This window comes from Herpailurus yagouaroundi, unplaced genomic scaffold (genome assembly GCF_014898765.1).
Source record: "Herpailurus yagouaroundi ecotype Mexico unplaced genomic scaffold, PumYag 141, whole genome shotgun sequence".
In the NCBI taxonomy this organism is placed as follows: Eukaryota; Metazoa; Chordata; class Mammalia; order Carnivora; family Felidae; genus Herpailurus; species Herpailurus yagouaroundi.
Genome location: NW_024412396.1, coordinates 48,810,654 through 48,832,357, shown reverse-complemented (window position 1 = coordinate 48,832,357; position 21,704 = coordinate 48,810,654). Strand labels below are relative to the sequence as shown.

At 53.6% G+C, this 21,704-nt stretch overlaps 1 protein-coding gene across 4 annotated transcripts in view; it reads left to right on the top strand.

The window, feature by feature from the left end:
• The window catches only part of LTBP2 (latent transforming growth factor beta binding protein 2), a 105,521-nt gene that overhangs the window by 63,242 nt on the left and 20,575 nt on the right, over positions 1–21,704 (top strand). For all 4 annotated transcript variants that reach the window (XM_040477709.1, XM_040477708.1, XM_040477707.1 and 1 more), the window contains exons 9-17: positions 4,440–4,514; positions 7,916–8,038; positions 11,606–11,770; positions 12,022–12,237; positions 13,327–13,346; positions 14,495–14,534; positions 15,244–15,357; positions 17,523–17,651; positions 18,308–18,436. In XM_040477709.1, the coding sequence (XP_040333643.1) occupies positions 4,440–4,514; positions 7,916–8,038; positions 11,606–11,770; positions 12,022–12,237; positions 13,327–13,346; positions 14,495–14,534; positions 15,244–15,357; positions 17,523–17,651; positions 18,308–18,436 (1,011 nt within the window). The remainder of the gene's footprint in view (positions 1–4,439; positions 4,515–7,915; positions 8,039–11,605; positions 11,771–12,021; positions 12,238–13,326; positions 13,347–14,494; positions 14,535–15,243; positions 15,358–17,522; positions 17,652–18,307; positions 18,437–21,704) is intronic.

Sequence of the window (21,704 nt, the reverse complement as noted above, 5' to 3'; positions counted from 1 at the left end):
TTCTTTCTTTCTTTCTTTCTTTCTTTCTTTCTTTCTTTCTTTCTTTCCTTCTTTCCTTCTTTCCTTCTTTCTTTCTTTCATCATCTATCTCAAAATAAGTAAATAAAAAAAATAAACTTCAGCCTTCTATCGCCCCCACTAGATTGAAACTGACTTTTCTAGATTGGATGCTGCACTTGCTCTTACAGAAGCTCGTAGGTGGCCTCTGTGAGGTGTGGAGACAGGTCTCGGGGTCCTCTTTGGGATCAGGTCGGTGTTGCTGGCAAAATGGGAGTTTCACCAGGGACAGCAGCTTTGAAATACATTCCTCCCCAGAAGCCTGCCTTCACAGATGCTTATCCATCCAACAGTTTCTCTTTCCTCCTCCTCCTCCTCCTCCTCCTCCTCCTCCTCCTCCTTCTTCTTCAACATGTATTTATTTTTGAGACGGAAAGAGACAGAGTGTGAGCAGGGGAGGGGCAGAGAGAGGGGGAGACACAGAATCCGAAGCAGGCTCCAGGCTCTGAGCTGTCAGCACAGAGCCTGATTCAGGGCTTGAACTGACAAACTGCCAGATCATGACATGACCTAAAGTTGGATGCTTAACCTAACCGACTGAGCCGTCCAGGCGCCCCCAACAGTTTCTCTTAAGGCCAGCAAGAGGGCAGAGCCCTCTGGAAAAGAAATCACTTTATTTTTTTTTTTATTAAAATTTTTTTTTCAACGTTTATTTATTTTTGGGACAGAGAGAGACAGAGCATGAACGGGGGAGGGGCAGAGAGAGAGGGAGACACAGAATCGGAAACAGGCTCCAGGCTCCGAGCCATCAGCCCAGAGCCCGACGCGGGGCTTGAACTCCCGGACCGCGAGATCGTGACCTGGCTGAAGTCGGACGCTTAACCGACTGCGCCACCCAGGCGCCCCAAGAAATCACTTTATAAGAAAAGCACATGAATCTGGACGAATGAATGAACACAGCTCTTCTCAGTTGCCACCTTCCCCAGGTTCTCGCGGTGCCCTGAAGGTGCCCGCCGTTGTTCCACCCTGGTTCCTGGCTTTAATCCCAGCTCGGACCACTGATCTCCCACTCGCTGAGGAAGCGGGGTCCTTCTGCCTCACGATTCCCCCCTGACATCTTGGTGCCACCCTGGCCTCCTGGCCCCTCTCTCCCGCCCGATTTCAGCAGAGCGGCACGTGAGGGATGTGGCCTTCGCAGCCAGAGGCTTGGGTTCAACCGCTACTCGGCCGCCTCTGAGCTACGCTTTCCTAATCTGTAAAACGGGGATAATGCTCCCTGCCTTGCAGGTCATTGTGTGGGAAACAGGATTCTATGTACCAGTGGCCTTGCAGCTCCAAAGCCCCGTCCAGATGTTCTGGCATCGGCCCTGCACTATTCTTTCCCACCTTCTGCTCCTCATAATGGTTGCAGGCTGCATCTAATCAGCTTGCTTTCTGAGTTTCTCCAAACAACTTCCCCTCTCCCTTTCCTCCTCCCTGTCCTCAGCCGATGCCACCGGGCCCCCTGCCAGGGGCGCTGACGTTTCCCAACCTCACTCCCATCCCTCTGTCTCAATAGCGGCGTGTTCAGAATCCTCATTTATCTCCACTGGGCCGCAGCCCAGTCCCCACCGTGGAACGACCTGTCAACCCTGAGCAAGACTGTCGTCCATAGCGGGAAAAGATTTTACAAATTCCACTGACGATTTTTTTGAATGTGAAACAAAAAATTACGCTTTACTAATTTATATCCTTGCTTGGTCTCTATGGCAGACTGTGGGATGTCGTGTTTGGCCTGTGGAGTGTCCTCAGGGAAGAGAAGGTTCCGGAAAAACATGGCACCTCCTCTTGTTTGTGTCTGGCCTATCACAACACATAACCCACAACAGTGCTGGGTTTACGGGGTCTTTCAATTATGTTGTCAGGTTTTAACGAAAACAACCCTCGCCACGGGGAGAAGTGACTCTTAAAAAAAATTCCTGCAAAGAAACAGGATTCAAAATAATACTAATAGCATAATCGCCAAGTAATGATTTTTTTTTTTTTAATTCAATGCTGCCGCTTCTCCTCTGACATGTAATCAACCATGTTCCAAAGTAAAAATGATCAGGACCTCTCACACATGACCCAAAATGGACCCCAGAGTCCAAATGATCAAGAAGGCTGTATGAAATAATATATCGTTAATAACAGACTTTGCCCTGGGGGCGCCTGAGTGACTCCATTGGTTAAGAGTCCAACTCTTGATTGTGGCTCAGGTCATGATCTCACAGTCGTGAGATGGAGTCCCTCATGGGGCTCCTTGCTGGGCATGGAGTCTGCTTGGGATTCTCTCTCTCTCTCTCTCTCTCTCTCTCTCCCCCACCCCCTGCTCGCACTTGAAAGAAAGAAGGAAGGAAAGGAGGGAGGGAGGAAGAAAACAATGTGCTGGGAAACAGCAGCTAATGATAGAGTAAAAGCCATCTGGATTAGAAACACATTTAAAAACTCCGAGATGCTCAAACTTTGCTGTATAGTTGGATGGAAGTATAGATACCTCTAACGTGTCTCTTGGTATTTGCGAGAATCTATTTCCACAATAAAACACATGAAGAATTATCTTTGTGCAAGCTACTAAAGAAAGGATCAACCCCCAGGCATATATTCCCAAACGTTAAATGACTTCTTGAATACAAGTAAGCTTTTCCACCAACTCCGTAAGGGTCGTTGCTGATGCCCCGACTGGAATAAAAAGGAATCCAGGTGAAGTCATAGAGATGGAGAGCACTCTATGGAAAATTCCCTCACCGCAGCACTCACAGACAAGCTATTGCCCCGAGGAAGTGAAAGTCAGAAGGACACAAATTGCCAGAGGAAGTCATCATGCGGTTCACTCTATGAAACAAGACCTTTAAAATCGAATGGCATCTTTATGGAACGTGATGTCAAAACATCACGAAAATCCCTGGGCCCCTTGAGAATTGCGGGCTATGTCTTGGCAAAGAAATGGTCAGACTTATAGATGAGCTATTCTTTTGGGAAAAAAAAAATGGGTGTTTCACATCTGCTGCCTTTTTCTATGATGACAGATGGCTGTCAGTCATATGCTACCCGCTAGAGCTTTTCAACAAAAACCAACCAACCAACCAAACCCCAAAAAAAGCCAAACCCTTCCAAGTATTCCTCTGGAGGCTGACACGCCAGTCCATCCCCCCAAAGGAATAGAAATGTCTTCCCTGTTTTTAAATAGGTTTTTCTTTTTCAAAGTACTTTTTTTTCTTGGGGCACCTGGGTGGCTCAGTCGGTTGAGCGTCCGACTTCGGCTCAGGTCATGATCTCACAGTTCATGAGTTCAAGCCCCACATTGGGCTCTGTCTGTGCTGACAGCTTAGAGCCTGGAGCCTGCTTCAAATTCTACGTCTCCCTCTTTCTCTGTTCCTCCCCTGCTCATGCTCTGTCTCTCTCTCCTTCAAAAATAAATAAAAACATTTAAAAAAAATTTTTTTAAAAAGCACTTTTTTCTCTTTAACGTACAGGAGAACGTTGTGCGATCGGGTAGGGCAGGTGTCAGCACCAGAATTCTGAGACTTATTTCCTTGTTGGTCAGTCTAGAGTCAGACATCTGCCCGGTTTTGTCTGCTTTTCACTTCAGGCAGGGCTGCTGGTCAGGAGACTTGTACCACAGAGAGAACCTTTTGAAAATGGATGTTTGGAAACAGTTCCATCGTTACGGGATTTGTTGCTAGAAGCCAACTCCATTTGCACACTTAAAAAACTGGAAAACTGGAATTTTCTAATGTACCTTACATCTGTTAGGAACCACTAGCTGACCTCAGGGGAGATGGAAAGCTACCAGCCAAATTTCAACACCAGCATCACACAGTTGGTGAATTTGAGTGAAAAATGAATAGCGTGGTTTCATGAGTGCAATCAAGGATGGCCTTCTTCCATCTTGAGCTGAGATACCTTGTCGGCTATGGCAGCATTAACACCAAGTATCAAAATAAACAGAACTTGGAATTAGACTGTGAATTGTTGTGTCTAGAGGTTTAAAAACTAATAAAATAACCATCGTTACGTAAGATGTAACCTATTAGGAGAAGCGGGGTGATGGACACACAGGACTTCTCTGTGACTGTTTTTTGTAACTTCCTGTAAATCTATAATGACTTGAAAACCCCCCCAAAAAATTAGATAAATAAACAAACGAAGCTTGTTTAATCACATTATAGTGTATAACATTGATATATACAAGAATATAGTCACTGAGGGTCATTTCTAGTAAGAGCAAGTTGGGTCAAGGGTAACCTGGTGAGAGCCAGGGAAGGGATTGCAGCCAAGATGCCATCACAGCTACCCACAGTGGTGACTTGGGGGGACAGAGCCTCACAGCTGTGGAGTGGGTTGTACCCCACTTTTCAGCGTGGGTGACAGAGGAACCCGAGGGCCTTCCAGTGAGGCCCGTCTATGTCTTCACTCCTTAGCCTCGCCGGTGGTTGAAAACGGCCAGCTGGAGTGTCCCCAAGGGTACAAGAGACTGAATCTCACTCACTGCCAAGGTAAGGATGACCGGGGCCAGGGCTGGGCTTGGGGAGGGGAAATGATGAAGGTGTGATGATGCCAGGGCACTACCCCCATCCCCAGACAGAAGGAATGGTGTCGCTGAGTGGTCTTCTCTGGGTACCGCTAAGCCCCAGCTTGGGATGCTATGGGGGCTGCTGGTTCCAGGAGCCTAAGGAAGTCGGGGAGATAATGATAGAGCAAGCCTAGAAAGGACCTGGGAGCTGAGCCTGTCCCTCCTCCCATCTCCACCCGTCCCCACTGGACCTGGGCCAGGTGGGTATCTAGAGCTGTGGGTCTGTGTGTGAAGGTACTGCCCTGGTCCCTACGTGTTTACTCACCTCCTGGGCCAATCTCCCTGGATTGGGAGGACTTCTGACTCCAGGATCAAGTCAGCCTGAGTTGATGGGGACCTCTGTGGACTTTCCCCAACACCGCACCTTCAGCTACTCATACCTGCCTCCCACAGCTAGGAGGGGGAAGAAAGAGGGAACAGGGGGCCATAAAGTCTAGCCCATGATCCTTGCTGGCCTGCTGACAGGCTCTCTAAGGCCACCAAGGCCTGGAGCACTCTGTATTACAGAGCCCCCAGAGGGGCAAGGCCCAGAGGCACCTTAGGACAGATGGGTGGGAGGTGGGTCTCAGCTATGGCTTTGTCACTACAGGGAGTTCCAGTGGAGATGGGGAGTGGGACCAGGATGACTGAGGGTCCAGAAGCCTTCACTGAGGGGCAGCTGTTACCACTGTGCCGCTAAGGCTCTGAGCAGGGAGCCGCTGTTGGCTATGGGCCTGGCGGTAGGAGCGGTGAGCAGGGCCTTCCAGCTGGGAGGCTCCTGAGGCTGGCAGAGGTCAGTGGGGAGCTGAGGCAGCCTCCCCTTTGGGGAACTAGACACACTGCTGTCTGTATGACTTGCTTTGAATGAAGCTGGGTTAGAGACAGGGGATTGACCCAGATGGCTTCCTAGGCACCTCCCCCTGGAGGCTTCTTCAGGAGAGAGGGGTCTGAGGGAGTCCAGGGCCGGGGATGGGGGGTGGGGTGTCTAGGCTGTCTGCTGTGGGGTGCCAGGAACAAAGGGGATTTCTGGACCATGGATAAAGTGCTTGGACCAGGCAAAAGGGCAGGCCTCTGACCCAGCCCAAGGTCAGACTCCCCTGGGGGCAATGGGGACTAGTAGACTAGACAGTGGGTGTGGAGAGAAGTCTTTAGTTTTGCCCTTGGAGGGTACAGTAGGGCCATTCATATCTCAACTGTCCCCAGTGGCCTCTCCTCCTGGCTGGTTTCCCAGTGCACAGGATTAAAGTTATCCCCAGGATTTCAAATGAGCTCTCAGCCCTCCCTCCACGGAGCCTCAGGAATATAGGAAGCCAGGGGGCCCTCCCCCAGGAGACCCTGCCCCCTAAAACTCCCCCTTCCCATGTCTGTGGGCTTGGTCTCCGTATCTGGGAGGGGACCTGCTCACCTCTACATCCGTGTGCATCACCCTCCTCTCTCTCTCTCCAGCCTTCTCTCCTTCCACGGGACAATTTTGGGGTCTTGTCATGAGCTGCATGTGTTGTGCTAGGTGCTTAGTACACAGTGACAGATAAACACAGAAGCTGCCCCAGGTGAATACAGATGCTTAAACCATTACACCCCACGGGAGAAGTGCTCTCACCAGAAAGAAGTTCTGGGTGCTGTGGGATCCCATGGTGGGGACCCCTTCCCAGACTGGGAGGGTAGGAGAGGGGCTTCAGGTGACACCTCACCTCGACTTAAGGAATGAGTAGAGGTGACCAACTAAAGGGGATGCGGGCATTCCAGGCCGAGGAAACAGCACAAGCAAAGGAACAGTTTAGGCCGGCTGGAGTACAGCCTGTGTGCCCACAGGAGACGACACAGACATCCCAGAGCCTCGTCAGGGCCAGCTGCCCACCCACAGGCTGTGGGGAAATATGGTCGAGGGCACTGGATGCCCTGTGAGGGTTTAGGAGCTCCCTCTAGGAGTTGAATGGGGACCAGAGGCATGTCAGATTTGCATTTAGGTACTTAGACACATCACTATGGCCACAGTCCAGGGGCAGGTGGGTCTGTTCCCTTTCCTAGATCTCAGTGGCATCTCCCCAGGCACCTCCCTCCCAACAGGGTATCCTGCCAAAGAGTAGTTGGGCCATCTTCTAACCCTTCGTTCCTGCACTTACTGAACAGGCTTCCCTGAAGCCTATGGGTGAGCATGCGACTCTGGTGACACTGGGTCGCCATGTCTAATCTCCCGGCCCTGGAGGCAGGAGATCTGCCCCTCACGGATCTTCCTCACTTACCATCATCAACAAGGGTGCCATCACCAAGACTTCTTGGAGCTTAGAGTAAGGGTTGGGATTTCTCCTTGGCAGGAAGAAGTTTCCAGCATGAAATGTTTTTGAGATCAGAAGGGAAGCTAATGTCACTCCCTTGTTTGAAGAACAGCATGTGCCCCCACTGGTCTTGGAGGATGTGTGGGGCCTGCCTGAGGCCTTCCACCTCCTGGAAACATAGCCTCTGGCCTCCTGCCTCCTCGACCTTGCTGGGCCCCTCTGTCCTGCGGATGTGTCCCCCAGACCTGCAGAGATGCTTCAGAGTCTCTCCAGGAAGGCTGAATAGGAGGGACTGGGCAGATGATTCTCCACTCTCCAGCCCGAACTGTGCCCTTATCCGCTCCCCCGTATGCATCCCAGCATGCTACTTACTAGCTGGGTGCCTTTAAGCAAGTTACTCCTGGAACCTGCTTCCTCACCTATAAGATGAAGCCCCATGGACCTACTTGATAAAATTGTTGGTAAGAACTGAATGGGGTATCATAGGTCAGCCACCTCGCCTGGTACCTGGCGCATAATATGCACTCAATAAACATTCACTTTTAATATTATGACCATTATTACCAGTTAGTGGACTAAGTGATTTGCAATTTTTATCTTGTTTTATTCTCCTAATAAGACCATCTGGTAGTTACTATTTTTTATTTTTTATTTTTTTAAGCATTTATTTCTGAGACAGAGAGAGACAGAGCATAAGTGGGGGATGGGCAGAGAGAGAGGGAGACACAGAATCCGAAACAGGCTCCAGGCTCTGAGCTGTCAGCACAGAGCCCGACGCGGGGCTCGAACTCACAAACCGCGAGGTCATGACCTGAGCTGAAGTCGGTCGCTCAACCGACTGAGCCACGCAGGCGCCCCTGGTAGTTACTACTAATGTCCCCATTTTATGAATTAGGAAACGGAGGTACAGAGAGAGGGACCACACTTAATAGATGGCAGCTCCATTGTCTTTTTTTTTTTTATTTTTTTTTTTTTTTTTGAGAAAGTGTTTGCAGAGCTCTGCACCGGCCCCTCCCCTCCGTCCAGCCTCAGTGGGGCGGGCGCTTGCTCACCTCCTCCAACCCCACAGATATCAACGAGTGCCTGACCCTGGGCCTGTGCAAGGACTCGGAATGCGTGAACACCAGGGGGAGTTACCTATGCACCTGCAGGCCTGGTCTCATGCTGGACCCGTCCAGGAGCCGCTGTGTGTGTAAGTGCTGGCAGGGGCCAGGGGTGGGGGACACAGGGAGGCAAGATGGGATCCTCAGGGTCCCCCGGCCAGGCCCAGAGCAGTAATTTCCCCCAGGCTCCATCCCAAGGCCCGGGACCTGTGTCTCAACCGGGAGCTGGGCCCGATGTACAAAACTGACCTGCCCCCGCCTGCTGGAGCAGAGATGGTTACGACTTCAGTTTGGGTTTTTGGCATTTCTTTGGGGGCTTTGCGGCTGGGGATTTTCTGCTTCTGTTTATTCTCTAATCCTTTCTGTCCTATCTGTTGCCTCATTTACTTTGAGGGGGCGGGTGCGTGTGTCGCCTCTGTTCTGATGTCTGGCTGAGCTGTGGCTGCCTCTTCCAGGGCCCGAGCTTAGCAGCCTGGTCACTTGGCTGCAGCCCTTTCTTAAAGGGCCTGTCTGGAGCGTGAAGGCCTGCTGCCTGACCCCCAGGCCTTTCCTTAAAACGCGCGTCCCTTATGGTTCAGAACGTGTGTCTGTATATGTGCATGTGTGCACCCCCATCCAGCTGTTTCCAGCGGCCTCTGTGGTTTCCTGCTAGGAGAGGCCCAGGCTGGCAGCACCCCCAGGTAGCAGGACTGACGCCACGGCCCAGACAGGGCTCTCCTTGGGCAGGGAGGCCCGACCAGAACTGAATAAAACCAGTCCCGACTGGCATTTGGAAAGTGGCAGCCCAGCTCAGCAGAGCTCCCTGGGGCTGGCCAAGCCCTTGGCCTACAAACCGCCAGGTACCGGGTCTGGGGAGGCCACAGGATGAGCAAGACTCCAGTGCCACCCAGAGGGAGCGTCCATGTGAAGGGAAAGAGGAGACTGGACCCAGTAAGCGTCTCCAGAGAGAGGAGACAGTAAAAAAGGCTTAAGAGGGGACGCCCAGAGGGTGAGGAATCCCAGAGTGGGGAGAACACGTCTGGCGGCTCTCAGGAAGACTTGATGGTGACCAGACATGTGATCAAGGGCTCAAGAGACGTATAGCACTTTCTTCTCATCTCACCCCCCACTTAAGATTCCTTTATTAGGCAGGCATATTTCACACCTGAAGTGACTTTGACTTGTTAGTGCCAGAAAGAAAGCCTTAATACAGGGAGGCAGAGATGGCCCTTGGGTGTTCTTTATTGTTTCTCCCTGCCTACTGTTACCCCCTCCAGCTGATGATTTACCTCCCTGTAGGCAGAGAGGGGCAGGCATGAAGTTTCTCTTCTCTTCATTTCTGAACTTTGCCCTCTTCCCTGCCACCTGACCAGGGCCAGTTAGGGCAGTCTACAAGGGTCCCTCTGTGCTGGGGCAGTCTCCTGATACTTTCAGCCAGGTCACCTCCACCCTGGGGCTCAAAAAGACCGAGTGCCACCACACTGGTGGTGCAGAGCCTGCTTGGGATTCTCTCTCTCCCTCTCCCTTTCTGCCCTTTCCCCACTTGTGCATGTGCTCTCTCTCAAAATAAATACAAAAGCTTAAAAAAAATAAATAAAAGGACCGAGCCATTCCCTACAGTATTGCAAGGGAAGTAGCCGCTCGAAGCACAGATTATACCTGGAGACCCAGGCTCATGCACTGACCAGTATTTGACCTGTGTATGTAGCACATAACCTTTGACAAGGAACCTTCACATACATCATTGTGAAGAAAGTATATCAGACAGGGGGCGCCTGGCCCCTGTGACTCTTGATCTCATGTGACTCTTGATCTCACGGTCGTGACATTGAACCCCATGCTGGGTATAGAGATTACTTAAATAAATAAACTTTAAGAAGAAGAAGGAGAAGGAGAAGGAGGGGAAGGAGAAGGAAGAGGAGGAGGAGAGGAGGAGAAGGAGGAGGAGGAGGAGGAGAAGAAGAAGAAGAAGAAGAAGAAGAAGAAGAAGAAGAAGAAGAAGAAGAAAGTATATTTATTAGTCAGGAGTCTTTGGGTTGCAAGTGACAGAAACCCAACTCAAACCACCACAAGCAAAAATAATTAATTGCTCCACACAACTGCAAAGTCCAGGGGTAGGTGTGCCTTAGGCTTGGTTGGATACAGGTATTCGTAGTGTCTAGGATGCCTCTTGCTGTTTTCTTTGTGTTGATTTCATAATTCCTTCAAAGGTGGCCACCAGACACTCAGACACTCCAGACCTACATCTCCCAGCCTTGCAAACTCCAATTTAAAAATGAGAAATTGGGGAGCCTGGGTGGCTCAGTCAGTTGAGTGTCTGACATCATCTCAGCTCATGCTCTCACGGTTCATGAGTTCAAGCCCCGTGTCAGGCTCTATGCTGACAGCTCAGAGCCCAGAGCCTGCTTCGGATTCTGTGTCCCCCCCCACCCCTGTCTCTCCTCTCCTTGCACTCTGTCTCTCAAAAATAAATCAACATTAAAAATAGAGAAATAAAAAGCATCTCCTTTCTAATAATCCATGGAAAGTCCCAAAGCTAATTATTATCACTGGGCGTACTTGGTCAAGTGCCCATCCCTGACCCACTCACTGTGACCAGGGCTATGGACTCTTTCAGCTAGGAAGTGGAGTCAGCCTCTACTCCACATGGACAGAGTGAGAGGCAGGGTAGATCCCATAGGAAGCCAGGGTGCTATTACCAGAATACAGGGGCATAGATGCCAAGCAGGCAAAAACACAGGTGTCTACTCCCCATGGAGTTAACATCATCCTTATTTTACACATGAGGACGGTAAAGCCCAGGGAGTCATGTAGCTCCTGGCGGAGCAGGGATTGGAACTTGGCCTGCTGAGTCCTGGGCCCTGACCTGGACTTCCCCAGGGTCATTCTTTCCTCAGTTTTGAGTGTTGTCTTCTCTGCCCTTTTCTCGTCCCTTCGTCTGGCCCTACAAGGAAGTCAGTCCCTTCCAGTGTGGCATGGCCTCTTTGTCCTCCACTGAGATAATGTACAAGAGGATAATCTTTAATACTCATTATCAAAAGACGAGAAAGGAGACAATGGTGATGGTATTATCATCGTGTAAAACCAGCATAGCTCACGCCCACGGTGGTGCATGGGATTTTGATTCGTGGATCTAACCATCCACCTACACTGGTCCAGCGAGCTTTTACTGAGCATCCGCATGCACCGGACCCTGCACAGGGTGCCTGGGCTACAAAGATGGCCCAGACAGGGTCCCTGTCCTCAAAGCTCCCCATCAAGCCTTTGGCTCTCACCTTGTCTCATCTCCCCAGGGTGACTCTGGCCCTAGAGCACACTGCTCCCCACCCAACCCCAGGCCTGTGGTAAACACTTGTTAACTTGGCATCTGGAGACAAGCACATACATCCCCATATCCTGCCCTCAGGCCCTCCGTGTGAGAGTGGGAATCAAGGGCCCCTCAATCGGGTAACGCAAGGAGAGACACCAAAGGCTTCCACTGTGATTATTCCTCTCAACGTTCTTTTGAGCCCTTTCAGTGCCCAAACCTGCAGACTGAGACTCTGAGACTCGGCTGGGCCAGCTGGGTGTTCACTGCCAGCAGCCGCTCCCATCAACTGCCCCCCTCACCCACCCCCACCCTGCACTTCCCCCCGTGGCTGGCCACCTGCCCACCCCACCTGCGGTATCTGTTGCAGCCGACAAGGCCGTCTCCATGCAGCAGGGGCTGTGCTACCGGTCGCTGGGGGCTGGCACCTGCACCCTGCCTTTGGCCCAGAGCATCACCAAGCAGATCTGCTGCTGCAGCCGAGTGGGCAAAGCTTGGGGCAGCAAGTGTGAGAGATGCCCCTTCCCTGGCACAGGTAAGCATCTTGCCCGGTCTCAGCTCTGGCCACCCAGGGGCTTCCTCCAAGCCAGTGGCCACTTTCTCCCACCTGGGCCTCACCTCCAGCCAGAAGACCCTTCGTCTCTTCCATCCTTCCTGCTCAACTCCTTACCCCAACCTGGGTCCCTCCTCCCCCGTTGCCACAATTGCTTGTCCCCCAAAGGGAGGGCCCTGGGCTCCTGCAGGAACGGCACCTCTCAGCTTGGCCTCTGACCCCTGACCTTGCAGAGGGCTTCAGGGAGATCTGCCCTGCTGGCCACGGCTACACCTACTCGAGCTCACATATCCGCCTGGCCATGAGGAAAGCCGAGGAGGAGGAACTGGCCAGGCCCTCCAGGGAGCAAGCGCAGAAGAGCTATGGGACCCTGCTCGGGCCAGCGGAGAGGCAGCCACTCCGGGCAGTCACTGACACCTGGCTGGAGGCCGAGACCGTCCCTGACAAGGGTATCTGGGCTGGGGGAGGTGCCTGAGGGATTCCCCTTCTCCCTCAAAGGGTCACTGGGTGTTTATCCTGGATCCATGGCTTCCCAACTCTGGAGCATTAGGGGAGGGAGTTTAGAGCAGCAGCGCCGGGAGCCCTGCTCTCCTGGCCTGGCGGGATGGGAAGGTCTCACCTCCTTCCCTTCCTATATGGGGTCAAAGGTGCCCACATCCCAAGGGTTGCCAGTGGAAGCGGGAGAGGTCAGCCACAGGCCCCACCCCAACTCATCAGGCCTTCCTGTCCCCTGGTCCCATGGCCCTGGCCACACAGCTTCTGGGGCTGGTGCTTGCTTCAAGGCCTGAAGGTCTAGTAGAGAGACCCTGGGGAGTCTGGGCACTGTCGATCCCCTCCCCTGGCCTTAGAATCAGAGTGCCAGCTCCAGCTCAGTCACCTCGGGCCGGGGAGGCACAGGCTGGAAAAAGATGGCCTGAGGCACCCCTGGCAGGAGCCCCAGGAAGCCAGGCTGCAAGCACACCCGGGTCACTGGTAGCACCGAGCGCAGGAGGCCAAGGACACACTAGGACAGGACAGCTACATGATGGCCAAAATTGCTCCAGAAATCTGGAATAGACAGGGAAGTCCAGACAGAGCCCCAGTCATGGGAATTGGACGCTGGCCAGGCCAGGAGCAGCTCTTCTCTTTCTAGAACTGTTGCCCTGGGCCGTAGCCCACGGCAGAGGGTGGAGTGACCTGGTGTGGCTGGGAGGCTTGAGAGGGAGGAGGTGACAGAACAAAGAGGAGAGTTACATCCAGGACAGATGGGTGGATGGGCCCAGGAAGGGGTGGGACTCCCATCACAGGGGCCTTAAAGGAAAGCAGGAGGCTCCCTCTCACCCAGGGAGCCACATCATAGGCCCTCCAGACCTGGCCTTCTGGGGTCTGTGGTGGCCAGTCCCTGCAAGGCCAGGAGGGGCAGAGGCTGTACTCTCTCCACCGCTGACCTCTGGGGACAGGTCAGGAGGTCAGTGACTGAACGAGCCTGGCCGTGGGTGGAGGGAAGGAGGCGGCCCGGCTCTCCTCCCTGAGCTCATGCTCTCACCTTTCCTTCCCAGGAGACTCCCAGGCTGGCCAGGTGAGTGCATCCAGGGATCGGCCAAGTGTGACAGAGAGCGGGGCAGGGTAGCCACTGAGACTGCAGGGCACTGTCCCCTGAAGGAGGAAAGGGAGGCAGAGGGGTTATGTGTGGCGTGTTACCTGGAGAGACGCTGGCATTGGGGTGGGGGGGACTCACCCAAAGACCTAGTTTTACCCCAAGGGAAGTCAGAACATCAGCTCTTGTGCAGGCAGTCTCTCATTTGGGGTGCTCTGGGGCCCCCCTCAGAAAGGAAGTAGGAACAGGTCCTGTACTGCAGCTAAGGTCTAGAACTGGTTCCAGACGAATTCTGGACGCGGCACTTTCTGAGCCTGGTTTGCTTACACCGCAGGATCTCCCCTGTGGGTGGCTTGTGGGGAAGTAGAAGCAGAGATGTGGCTGGCCTCACGCCCCTTCACTCCCTTCCCTGCACCCAGGATTCCCCCGGGAAGAACCGAATCCTCCCGGAAAGACATCCCACAAGAGTGAACCTGCTTTTTCCCTCGCCAGTCTGCCGGTCCCTACCCTGTCCCCTGCCCCTCCAACCTGCATACCTGACTGTCCCCAAACCCCGTTCCTCCAGTGAGCTGCTTCTCTCCCCAGAGAATCACATATTGTCCTCTCAGACCAGAGTCCACTTCTGCATCCGCACAGCCCCCAGCCTTGCTCCTGGCCCGCTGTTGTCCCCTGCCCCTTCTCTCCTCCTGGTTCACCACTGCTGTCTGTGAGCTGTGGTGAGGGACGCCAGGGATGGCCTGGGGGACTCGGATTCACCGCACTGGTCCTGTGACCCTAGGTAGGCTAGTTGACCCCTGGAGCTTCTGTGACTTTATCTGGGCTCCTAGCATTGAGATGATCATTGAACATTGCTGGCGCGACACAGATCTGGCACACCACATACATCAGTTCACTTAATCGTTACAACCTACTATCATAGGATAGTTGAGCAGATTAATTCAGACAGTGGACATAAAGCACTGGCAGAATGCCCAGCATCTAGGAAAAACTCCTCAATGCCTGGAATGAATGAGAGAGTGAGTAAGTAAAGTGGACAGGAAGCCCGGGGGCAGGGGTGAGTGTGATGGAAGAAAGAACATCAGAGAGGTGACAAAGGATCCAACTGTGACTGTCTCCTCTATTCTGTGCAGGTCACAACCAGTGTTACCCAAGTACCTGCCTGGGTCCCAGGTGAGTCCCTCCTCCTAGCAGCTCCCAGGAAAGAGAGACCGTAGAGTTTGTACCCTGGGCTGAGGCACGGGGCTCATACCAGATGAGGTCGTGGGTGGCGTGACACGCGAAGGCTTTTTTTTCTGGGTGCTCTATACACCTAAGGTGCTGCAAGGTCGGTGAAAGACACCGAGATGTTTTGCGAATATTTCCCTAAACACCTTTTCGCATTTCACAGTACCACTCAGCATATAAACGAGACCAAAGAGGAAGCACTGATGAAGCAGGGGCCCGTCAGGTCCCCGGAGCCCTTCCCCTGGGGCCTGTCTCCCCTTGGGAAAAGGTTGGAGCTCTGCAGAGGCCAGCTTGCAGAGAGTCACTGGGGTTGGGGACAGGGCACTGTTCAGGGGCTCTGTCTCCAACAAGCTAGCTGGCCTTGGCCAGGTGGTCGTTTCCACGAGCCTGTCTCCTGACCTGTGAAACAGAAGCTGAGACTGGATGTCCTGGCGGACCCATTCGAGCTCTCAGATTCTCTGACTCTATTTGGAACAGACAGATGGGGAGGTCAGGACAGAATCCACCCTAGGCTCCACCCCTGGTTCTCCAGCTGGAACGGCAGGAAGAGGGAAGGGCCACTGCCAGCACCTCTGGAGGGCACACTGTCTGGGGGTGGGAAGGCAGGTGGCCAAGGGGCCATGGCTCATCTGCTCTCTCCTCTCCCCCACCGCAGGCAATGCCACAGAAAGACCAACACCACCACTGCCTGGACAGGAAATTCCAGACAACCCGGAAGAAGAGCGAGTGACTACCCCCCATGACGGGCTGGAGGCCCCGGGCCCCTCAGGTACCTGGCTGTCAGCCTGGCGAAGTGTGGCTGGTCAGAGCCAACTCTGGGGCCTCCTCGCCCACCAGATGAACGGTCTCTGGTGAATTCCTGCTCATCTCATCCCAGGGGGCCCCTAATGAACACAGCAGTCCTGTCAGGAGCACGAGTCAAGTGGGGAAGGAGAAAGAGAAGGGAGGCCTCGGAGGCTCCTCTTACTCAGAGACCTTCTAGGAGAATCCAGGGGCCCTCGCAAGGAGCCTCCGGGAGCCTGGCTCCTCCCGGCTGTTGACCCTGAGTCGGCTGAGTGCCCCGGCAGCGAGCAGCCTCCTGCCCACGGGGCCGGCCAACTTTCGGGAAGGCCGGTTCTGTTCTCAAGGTTGTTTAACTGTCGGGGAGCCTGAGCTCCCCCTCTCCGGTCGGCTACAATGGCGAGGGGTGCGGGGTGGGGGAGATCCCTGGCAAATCCACCTTGCTCTGCAATGCGCCCTCCTCAAAGGCTCATTGTCTGCAGAACTGCTGCTCCCTGTGCACAGGTGTGCTCACACACGCGTGCCCTCACGTGTGCCCTCACGTGTGCCTCGTCGGGCTGGCTGATCTCTTAACCTCACAGACTGAGCTTACGTCAGGGGCGCGAGTATTTCCGGAGTTCTTCCACCAGAGAGAGAGAGACCAGGCTGCCGGGTGGAAGGAACAGCCCAGAGAGTGTGGGGTGGAGGAGGGGCTGGCCTTCCCAGGCCCGAACCGGGGGTGTCCTTCCACCCTTTCCAGGACCTCTCTCCTCGGTGCTCAGTGCACTGCATCAGGGAGCATCCTTATCCCCCTCTGCTGGGCAGGCAAGATGAGCTGGGTTAAGGGGATCCGTTGGGGATTCTCCGACCAGAAAAATGGGCCTGGAGGCAGGGACAGGGGCGGGGGGGGGGGGGGGGGGGGGGGGACAGGAGGAAGAGCCCAGGTGAGGCTCAGCAGTGGCTCTCAGCTCTGTGGGGGGACAGAATCCCCCCTCCGTCACCACCCACAGCTTAATCCCCCTTCTCCCCTGCCTTCCCCCAACCTCACCCCTCTGGGAGCATACATAGAACCTGGCAGGGGGTCCCCATAAGCCCCCCCCAGCTGACCCAGACTTGGAGCCAGGCCAGGGACAGGCTAGCCTTGCCAACAGGCCGGTATGCACATTCGGTTCTGTCCTGCTTAGCAAACGCCGTGAAGCCTTGCTGTGCACCAACACAGGCATCGCCCCAACCCATTCCCCTGGGCCTCCAGGGTGACCTCAGTACTGTGGGGCAGGGCAGGGGAGCCCTGGGTATGTGGGCTTCCGGCCATGACCTCAGGACAGACACAGAGCCTGGACGTGTCCCTCACCCATTCATCCAATCAGTGGTTCATTCAGCATGCTCTAGGTGCCAGGTACACTGCTAATATTAAGGACACAGTTCAAAAAAGCTAGAGTTTCTGCCCTCTATACGGCCTCAGCGCTGAGTCCGGGTGGGTCAGCAAACTGTTTCTGAATTCAGCACCCACCTCCCCACTTTTTACCCCACCACCCAGGGAGTCCTCGTTTAAATTACTTCAACAGGTTTCTAAGAGCCCCGGCCCCATGCCTCCCGCCCTGTCCGTCAGCCATTTGCTACCGTTCTGAGCAAGATGGCATAGCCAGATGAGTGGTCTTTTGGAGACAGCTCTGATCATACCCCACCTTGCATGACACCCTTTCTCATAGGCCTGTCTGAACATGGCATTCAAGGCCTTGTTCAGTTGGCCCCAGCCCACTTCTCCTTTCTTCCTCTGGCAGTTCTCCCCCAACACCCTGCTTACCAGTGCTGTCTGTCTGTCTCTGGGACTGTGGGTGAGAGCCATGCCCTTATTCAGAGAGGACTTCAGGTGTCCGAGGGTCCCCCTGCTGGGACATGGCCTAGTGGAGCCCACTGGGTTGTGGTCAGGGGGATGTACTACTGGGAGCTCCCTGCTGGGACTCAGGGTCCTGGGAGGAGTGCCATGGGGTGTTATACAAGGCCATGCTACATGTGGATATGGGCGGGCCCAGCCAAGAGAGGAGTGAGGCTTCTGTGGGTCCTCTGAGGCCCCTGTGCCCTGTGTCCCACTCTCTCCCCCCCCACCCCACTGCCCCGCTCCCCTGCCTTTGCCTATCCTCGCTCCATTATGACCTCTGCCTCGCTCTGTCGCAGGCGTTGACCGGTGCGCCGCTGGAGCCACCAACATCTGCGGCCCTGGAACCTGCGTGACCCTCCCGGACGGGTACAAATGCATCTGCAGCCCCGGCTACCAGCTGCACCCCAGCCAGGCCTACTGCACAGGTATGCACTAGGGCATCCTGGGCTCGCTCAGTGACTGGGGACAGAGCCAAGAGTCCAGGCAACGGAAGGCCCGAGCACTGCTGTGTGCTCCGAGGAGTTGAAAAAGAATGCTGTGGCTGTAGACAAAGCTCACCTGAACCTTGGGGAGACCAGTCTCCGAGAGCACCATCTGATGAGTCTCCAGGACTCCGGAAGAGTGAAAAGCTCCTCAGGGCTTCAACCCATTCCTGGAGCCCTCAGCTCTGAGATCAGCCCACGCCTCCAACTAGCCATCTTGCTGCCTACAGGGCAGACCAAGGCCTACCCTAGTTGGAAATGTCTCCACTGACCACCCCCTCCATATTTTTATTCAAGAGAGAAACGTCCACTGTGCCTTGAAGGAAAGGAAGTGGTCAGGAGGCCACTGGGGGAGGGGGACATGGGCAGGGAAGAAGAGCTGGGCCACTGGCCCAAGCCCTTGGTTCCGGAGTGGGCCCTAGGGGCAGACTTCGTGACCCCAGCCTTAGAGATTTTTCGTCTCCCTGGCCTCCTCTGTTCCCTCATCCCCTCCTTGACCCGCAGCAGCATCCCCTGCCCAGCTCCTAGCATGGGCAGATTGCTGGCAGGTGCCCAAAGAAAGGTCTCCCTGACCTCCCTCCCCACCTTCCTCTGTTCAGATGACAACGAGTGTCTGAGGGACCCCTGCGCTGGAAGAGGGCGATGTGTCAACAGAGTGGGTTCCTATTCCTGCTTCTGCTACCCTGGCTACACGCTGGCCACCTCGGGGACAACGCAGGAATGTCAAGGTAAGCCAAGTCTGCCTCATCCCTGGGATAGGCACAGGACCCCCCTAGAGAGTACTGAGGTGGAAGAGGATCCAAGCATTCACAGCACCCAGCCACTGCTCTGCAGTGTGTGGAGCACACGAGCTGTGAGAACAGAGACTCAGGGCAGTGACCTGGCCCTGGGAGGAAGCCGACCCCTATGCTGAGACCAGAAGGAGAGTTTCAGACCTGCAAGACCGCAACATTCAAAAAGGCTCCGAAGAGGTGTGGCTGGAGCTGAGAGTGTGAGGGGTCTGGGGACGTGGCTGGAGATGAGGACTAAAAGCCTGGTCCCCAAATTCTGAGTGACTAGGAGCCGCTTTCATTTTGGGTAAGGAAGGAGACGCGTGAGGACACCGACTGGGACTCCTGGCAGACGGGGGAGCAGACTTTGCAAGAGGAGCGTGGGTCCTCAGCAGCTCAGAGACCTGGCAAGTCTTTGTGCTTCCCTGGGAAGGCCTGGCCCCCCGCACGAGGCCCCCGGGCAGAGAAGCTTCCAACACAAACCCTTGACTATCCAGCATTTGTACTGCAATGCAAAAACCCTCTGCATACATTTTTATGAATGAGCTCACAGAGAATATGATGAGGCACTTTCCAAGCAGGGCCTTAAGATGCATAACCCAGCTGGAACACTTCACGGGAGAACTCTTCCTGAGGCTCGCATTGCTGGTTCTGGCTGGGGTAGCCCAGCAGTCACCCACAGTCCCGCCCTGGAGGCCAGGAGGCTGTGTATCCAGACATTACCAGGGACCCCAGGTTCTAATCCCCCAGAGATCTCATCTGCAGAGACCAAGCCCGTCCGGGTCTCCTCACCTGCTATAGGGGAGAGGGAGTAGGGGAGAACAACCAGCTAGCTTAATCAGGGTGGGGGATTGCACTTGATGAAGTGCATTGACGAAGCTCATCTTCCCAGCCCCAGTCGGTAGAAATCCTTACCCATTTTATAGTTAAGCAAACTGAGGCTCAGGGAAGTGAATTGAAATGCCCAGGGACCTCGTACCGAGTTGTGGCAGAGCCAGAAACAGAATCAAAGTCATTCTGGTGTCAAAGCATGGTTTGCTTCCAAAAACATGCACAGCAAAGGAATGGAGAAAGCAGAGAGTGTTCCAGAGAAAGGGAATGAACCATTTCTACAGAGGGCAGAGTAGTGACCAAGCCTGGCAGGCTCTGGGAATAATGATAAATCCAGTGTGACTGGAGCATGTGGTATGTGGAGGAAGTGGCAGGAGCTGAGGCCAGTGTGTGAAGTCTTGAGTGCCAGGCTGAAGGGTTTGGACACCATCCCGCAGGCAGTGGGCAGCCAGTAGAGGTTTATAAGCAGAAGGTGGCGACGCACTCAGCTGGTCCTCAGGGAGGTGACTCAGCAGCACTGGCCGGTGCTGTAGGTCAGAGGCGCTGCTCTCTGTGGGTCCAGCCCAGGGCACCGGCCCCAGGAACAGGCAGTGGCTGCTGCCGGGAATGGCATCACCGGTCCCGGATGTCTCCGCCAGCCCCGGCAGCTGGGGAGGGAGGTCAAGGTCAGCTTCAGTGCTTCGCCCAGTGGAACCTGGCTGCCCCGTGATGGGACCTTATTCGGAATAACATCCCCTTTCTAAAGTCTGCCAGTCTTATGAAGCAGCATCTCATTATTTAATTATGTGTGAATTATTTCATTAATTTGTGTAACGAATTAATATAAATTATAACAGTTTCTAGAAGTAAAATTAATGCAATTGATTATTATAAATTGTTCGCATATTAAATATTTTTTTATATTTTTAAGCTTACTTATTTATTTTGAGAGTGGGGGAAGTGCAGAGAGAAGAGAGAGAGGGAGTCCCAAGCAGGCTCCGCACTGCCAGCGTAGAGCCTGATGCAGGGCTCGAACTCACGAACCGTGAGATCATGACGTGGGCTCAGATCAAGAGTCAGACCCTCAACCAACTGAGATACCCAAGTATTTTTTTAAAACATTTACTTCGCAGGGTGCCTGGGTGGCTCATTCAGTTAAGCGTCCAACTTCAGCTCAGATCATGATTTCATGGTTCATGAACTGGAGCCCCACATCAGACTCTCTGCTGTCAGAACAGAGCCTGCTTCAGATACTCTGTCTCCTCTCTCTCTCTCTGCTGCTGCTCCCCTGCTGGTTCTCTCTCTCTCAAAATAAATAAATAGACTTAAAAAAAAAAAAACCATTTACTTTACTAATAAATATGAGCATCTCTTCGTACATTAGCCTTGGGGTTTCCTTATCTGAAAATTGCTTGTTCCTATTTTTTTTGCTCAGTTTTCCAGTGGCTGCTGGTTTTTCCTAGGGCTCTTTGGGAGTTTCTTGTATATTCCAGATACTTGCCTGGGTTTAGGTATTGTAACTCTCTCATTTCATCCTCTGTCCGTTAACCTTATCCACATGTCCTTCTTTTTAACAGAAATCCGTAATTCTAACATATTGAAATTCACCTTTTTGCCTTATTTTTTATGCTTTTAGGGCTTTATTTAAAAGGCCACAAAGAGGGGCGCCTGGGTGGCACAGTCGGTTAAGCGTCCGACTTCAGCCAGGTCATGATCTCACGGTCCGTGAGTTCGAGCCCTGCGTCAGGCTCTGGGCTGATGGCTCAGAGCCTGGAGCCTGTTTCCGATTCTGTGTCTCCCTCTCTCTCTGCCCCTCCCCCATTCATGCTCTGTCTCTCTCTGTCCCCAAAAATAAATAAACGTTGAAAAAAAAATAAAAGGCCACAAAGATATCCTTCCACGCTTTCTTTCGTAAAAGTTAGTTCACTTTTTACAGCATGTTTTAATCCATCTGGAGTCTGTCTGTACAGACGTTATGATCTGGTTTTGTTTTGGTTTTCTGTTTTTTGGGTTTGTTGTGTTTTTTTTCGTTTCTATGCCTGTCGCTCTGCACAGAGCAAGTCCGCTTTCTCAGCCTCGTCTATCAGTCGCCCTGGCCCTGCCGGTCTGTGAGCTCTTCCTCAAGTACCCATGTGTGGTTCTGCCTCTGAGTTCTCTTTCCTCTTCCCCTGGGATCCCAGCTTCTCGAAGTGAGGATGAGTTATTTCAGAAATGCCCGGAGAGGTATTGCAATGCAGGCTCCAGTACTGCGAGGGCAGAATCCCTGGATGTGGGCCCGGGGGGTGTGACTTTTACACCTTCTGCCAATGACTCCGCTGGGCACTACAGTGGTACAAAGTACCACTCGGATGACAACACTGTCCATAAACAAATGATTAGTATTCCATTCATGCAACGAGCACTATTTGGGGTTCTG